This window comes from Boleophthalmus pectinirostris, unplaced genomic scaffold (genome assembly GCF_026225935.1).
Source record: "Boleophthalmus pectinirostris isolate CB_2022bp ecotype Guang Dong unplaced genomic scaffold, ASM2622593v1 HiC_scaffold_7, whole genome shotgun sequence".
Classification (NCBI taxonomy): domain Eukaryota; kingdom Metazoa; phylum Chordata; class Actinopteri; order Gobiiformes; family Gobiidae; genus Boleophthalmus; species Boleophthalmus pectinirostris.
Window position 1 is genome coordinate 41,926,617 of NW_026571473.1, and position 5,000 is coordinate 41,931,616.

At 35.1% G+C, this 5,000-nt stretch overlaps 1 protein-coding gene across 1 annotated transcript in view; it reads right to left on the reverse strand.

The window, feature by feature from the left end:
* The window catches only part of mast2 (microtubule associated serine/threonine kinase 2), a 57,057-nt gene that overhangs the window by 29,620 nt on the left and 22,437 nt on the right, over positions 1–5,000 (reverse strand). Inside the window, 1 exon segment of the mRNA XM_055165294.1 lies at positions 4,977–5,000. This exon segment is cut by the window's right edge and continues 228 nt beyond it. Coding sequence (XP_055021269.1) covers positions 4,977–5,000 — 24 coding nt within the window.

The window sequence follows — 5,000 nt, forward strand, 5'->3', positions numbered from 1 at the left end:
CATCTACAGACTCTCCAGGACCTACCAGAACATCTACAGGCTCTCCAGGACCTACCAGAACATCTACAGGCTCTCCAGGAGCTACCAGAACATCTACAGGCTCTCCAGGACCTACCAGAACATCTACAGGCTCTCCAGGAACATCTACCAGGACCTACCAGAACATCTACAGGCTCTCTACCATCTACAGAGGCTCTCCAGGAGCTACCAGAACATCTACAGGCTCTCTACCAGAACATCTAGGCTCTCCAGGCTCTCCAGGTACCAGCTACCAGAACATCTACAGGCTCTCCAGGACCTACCAGAACATCTACAGGCTCTCCAGGAGCTACCAGATCTACACTCTCCAGGAGCTACAGGCTCTCTCCAGAACATCTACAGGAGCAGCTACCAGAACATCTACAGGCTCTCTACATCTACAGACTCTCCAGGAGCTAAAAGAAGTTAAAGTGGTCATGAGGTGTTTGGTCCTACGTTGTTCTGGGACTAATCGTGTAGATGTCGTAGATGTTGTAGATGTTTGTTGTAGATGTTGTTGTAGATGTTGTAGATGTTTGTTGTAGATGTTTGTTGTGGATGTTTGTTGTAGATGTTGTAGATGTTTGTTGTAGATGTTGTAGATGTTTGTGTGGATGTGTTGTTGTAGATGTTTGTTGTAGATGTTGTTGTAGATGTTGTAGATGTTTTGTTGTGGATGTTTGTTGTAGATGTTTTGTTGTAGATGTTTGTTGTAGATGTTTTGTTGTAGATGTTTGTTGTGGATGTTTGTTTGTTGTTGTAGATGTTGTTGTAGATGTTGTAGATGTTTGTTGTGGATGTTTGTTGTAGATGTTTGTTGTAGATGTTGTAGATGTTTGTTGTGGATGTTTGTTGTAGATGTTGTGTTTGTTGTAGATGTTGTAGATGTTTGTTGTGGATGTTTGTTGTAGATGTTTGTTGTAGATGTTTGTTGTGGATGTTGTGGATGTTTGTTGTGGATGTTTGTTGTAGATGTTTGTTGTGGATGTTTGTTGTAGATGTTGTTGTAGATGTTTGTTGTAGATGTTGTAGATGTTTGTTGTGGATGTTTGTTGTAGATGTTTGTTGTGGATGTTTGTTGATGTTTGTTGTTGTTGTAGATGTTGTTTGTGTTTGTTGTAGATGTTTGTTGTGTAGATGTTGTAGATGTTTGTTGTAGATGTTTGTTGTGGATGTTTGTTGTAGATGTTTGTTGTAGATGTTGTAGATGTTTGTTGTAGATGTGTTGTTGTATGTTGTGGATGTTTGTTGTAGATGTTTGTTGTAGATGTTGTTGTAGATGTTTGTTGTAGATGTTTGTTGTAGATGTTTGTTGTAGATGTTGTAGATGTTTGTTGTGGATGTTTGTTGTGGATGTTGTTGTAGATGTTTGTTGTAGATGTTTGTTGTGGATGTTTGTTGTAGATGTTGTGTTGTTTGTAGATGTTGATTTGTGTAGATGTTGTTGTAGATGTTTGTTGTGGATGTTTGTTGTAGATGTTTGTTGTAGATGTTGTTGTGGATGTTTGTTGTTGTTGTTTGTTGTAGATGTTTTGTTGTAGATGTGTTTGTTGTGGATGTTTGTTGTGGATGTTTGTTGTGGATGTTTGTTTGTTGTGGATGTTTGTTGTAGGATGTTTGTTGTAGATGTTTGTTGTAGATGTTGTGGTGATGTGATTTTGTGGATGTTGTAGATGTTGTTGTAGATGTTGTTGTAGATGTTGTTGTAGATGTTTGTTGTGGATGTTTGTTGTAGATGTTTGTTGTAGATGTTGTTGTAGATGTTGTTGTAGATGTTGTTGTAGATGTTGTTGTAGATGTTTGTTGTAGATGTTGTGTAGATGTTGTAGATGTTTGTTGTGGATGTTTGTTGTAGATGTTGTTGTAGATGTTTGTAGATGTTGTAGATGTTTGTTGTTGTAGATGTTTGTTGTAGATGTTTGTTGTAGATGTTTGTTGTAGATGTTTGTTGTAGATGTTTGTTGTAGATGTTTGTTGTAGATGTTTGTTGTGGATGTTTGTTGTAGATGTTTGTTGTGGATGTTTGTTGTAGATGTTTGTTGTGGATGTTTGTTGTTTGTGTTGTTGTAGATGTTTGTTGTAGATGTTGTGAGATTGTGGATGTTTGTTGTAGATGTTTGTTGTGTGATGATGTTGTTGTAGATGTTTGTTGTGGATGTTTGTTGTAGATGTTTGTTGTAGATGTTGTTGTAGATGTTTGTTGTGGATGTTTGTTGTAGATGTTTGTTGTGGATGTTTGTTGTAGATGTTTGTTGTGGATGTTTGTTGTGGATGTTTGTTGTAGATGTTTGTTGTAGATGTTTGTTGTGGATGTTTGTTGTAGATGTTTGTTGTAGATGTTGTAGATGTTTGTTGTAGATGTTGTTGTAGATGTTTGTTGTGGATGTTGGTTGTAGATGTTTGTTGTAGAGTTGTTGTAGATGTTTGTTGTAGATGTTGTTGTGGATGTTTGTTGTGGATGTTTGTTTTGATGTTGTAGATGTTTGTTGTAGATGTTTGTTGTAGATGTTGTAGATGTTTGTTGTAGATGTTTGTTGTAGATGTTTGTTGTAGATGTTTGTTGTATTGTGGATGTTTGTTGTAGATGTTTGTTGTAGATGTTTGTTGTAGATGTTTGTTGTAGATGTTTGTTGTAGATGTTTGTTGTAGATGTTTGTTGTAGATGTTTGTTGTAGATGTTTGTTGTAGATGTTGTAGATGTTTGTTGTAGATGTTTGTTGTAGATGTTTGTTGTAGATGTTTGTTGTAGATGTTTGTTGTAGATGTTTGTTGTAGATGTTTGTTGTAGATGTTTGTTGTGGATGTTTGTTGTAGATGTTTGTTGTAGATGTTGTTGTTGTTGTGATTGTTGTTTTGTTGTAGATGTTGTTGTTGTTGTAGATGTTTGTTGTGGATGTTGTTGGATGTTTGTTGTAGATGTTTGTTGTAGATGTTTGTTGTAGATTTGTTGTAGATGTTTGTTGTGTTTGTTGTGGATGTTTGTTGTGGATGTTTGTTGTAGATGTTTGTTGTAGATGTTGTAGATGTTGTTGTAGATGTTTGTTGTGGATGTTGTTGTGTTTTGTGGATGTTGTTGTAGATGTTTGTTGTGATGTTTGTTGTGGATGTTGTTGTGATGTTTGTTGTAGATGTTGTTGTAGATGTTGTGTTGTGGATGTTTGTTGTAGATGTTTGTTGTAGATGTTGTTGTAGATGTTTGTTGTGGATGTTTGTTTGGATGTTGTTGATGTTTGTTGTAGATTGTTGATTGTTGTGTTTGTTGTAGATGTTTGTTGTAGATGTTTGTTGTAGATGTTTGTTGATGTTTGTTGTGGATGTTTGTTGTGTAGATGTTTGTTGAGATGTTTGTGTTGGATGTTGTTGTAGATGTTTGTTGTGATGTTTGTTGTAGATGTTGTTGTTGTTGTTGGATGTTGTAGAATGTTTGTTGTAGATGTTTGTTGTAGATGTTTGTTGTAGATGTTTGTGTAGATGTTTTGTTGTAGATGTTTGTTGTTGTTGTTGTAGATGTGTTGTTGTAGATGTGTTTGTTGTAGATGTTTGTTGTAGATGTTTGTTGTGGATGTTTGTTGTAGATGTTTGTTGTAGATGTTTGTTGTAGATGTTTGTTGTAGATGTTTGTTGTAGATGTTTGTTGTAGATGTTTGTTGTGGATGTTTGTTGTAGATGTTTGTTGTAGATGTTTGTTGTAGATGTTGTGGATTTTGTGGATGTTGTAGATGTTTGTTGTAGATGTTGTTTGTTGTAGATGTTTGTTGTAGATGTTGTTGTAGATGTTTGTTGTAGATGTTTGTTGTAGATGTTTGTTGTAGATGTTTGTTGTAGATGTTTGTTGTAGATGTTTGTTGTAGATGTTTGTTGTAGATGTTTGTTGTAGATGTTTGTTGTAGATTGTTGTTGTTTTGTAGATTGTTGTAGATGTTGTTGTAGATGTTTGTTGTAGATGTTTTGTTTGTTGTAGATGTTTGTTTGTGTTGTTGTAGATGTTTGTTGTAGATGTTTGTGTAGATGTTTGTTTAGATGTTTGTTGTAGATGTTTGTTGTAGATGTTTGTTGTAGATGTTTGTTGTGGATGTTTGTTGTGGATGTTTGTTGTAGATGTTTGTTGTAGATGTTGTAGATGTTTGTTGTAGATGTTTGTTGTAGATGTTTGTTGTAGATGTTGTTGTTGTTGTAGATGTTTGTTGTAGATGTTGTGGATGTTTGTTGTAGATGTTTGTTGTAGATGTTTGTTGTAGATGTTGTTGTAGAGTTGTGTGTTTGTTGTAGATGTTTGTTGTAGATGTTTGTTGTAGATGTTTGTTGTGGATGTTTGTTGTGGATGTTTGTTGTAGATGTTTTGTTTGGATGTTTGTTGTTGGATGTTTGTTGTAGATGTTTGTTGTGGATGTTTGTTGTGGATGTTTGTTGTAGATGTTTGTGTAGATGTTGTGGATGTTTGATTTGTGTTGTGGATGTTTTGTTGTGGATGTTGTTGTAGATGTTGTTGTAGATGTTTGTTGTGTAGATGTTTGTTGTAGATGTTTGTTGTAGATGTTGTAGATGTTTGTTGTAGATGTTTGTTGTAGATGTTTGTTGTAGATGTTTGTTGTAGATGTTTGTTGTTTGTTGTAGATGTTTGTTGTGGATGTTTGTTGTAGATGTTTGTTGTAGATGTTTGTTGTAGATGTTTGTTGTAGGATGTTTGTTGTAGATGTTTGTTGTAGATGTTTGTTGTAGATGTTGTGGATGTTTGTTGTGGATGTTTGTTGTAGATGTTTGTTGTAGATGTTGTAGATGTTGTAGATGTTTGTTGTAGATGTTTGTTGTGGATGTTTGTTGTAGATGTTTGTTGCAGATGTTGTAGATGTTTGTTGTAGATGTTGTGGATTTTGTGGATGTTGTAGATGTTGTTGTAGATGGTGGAGAAGTTCTAAACATCATAAACCTTCCAGACATTGTGACTCATTGTGACTCACGTCCTGCAGAAGTTTCTCCAGACT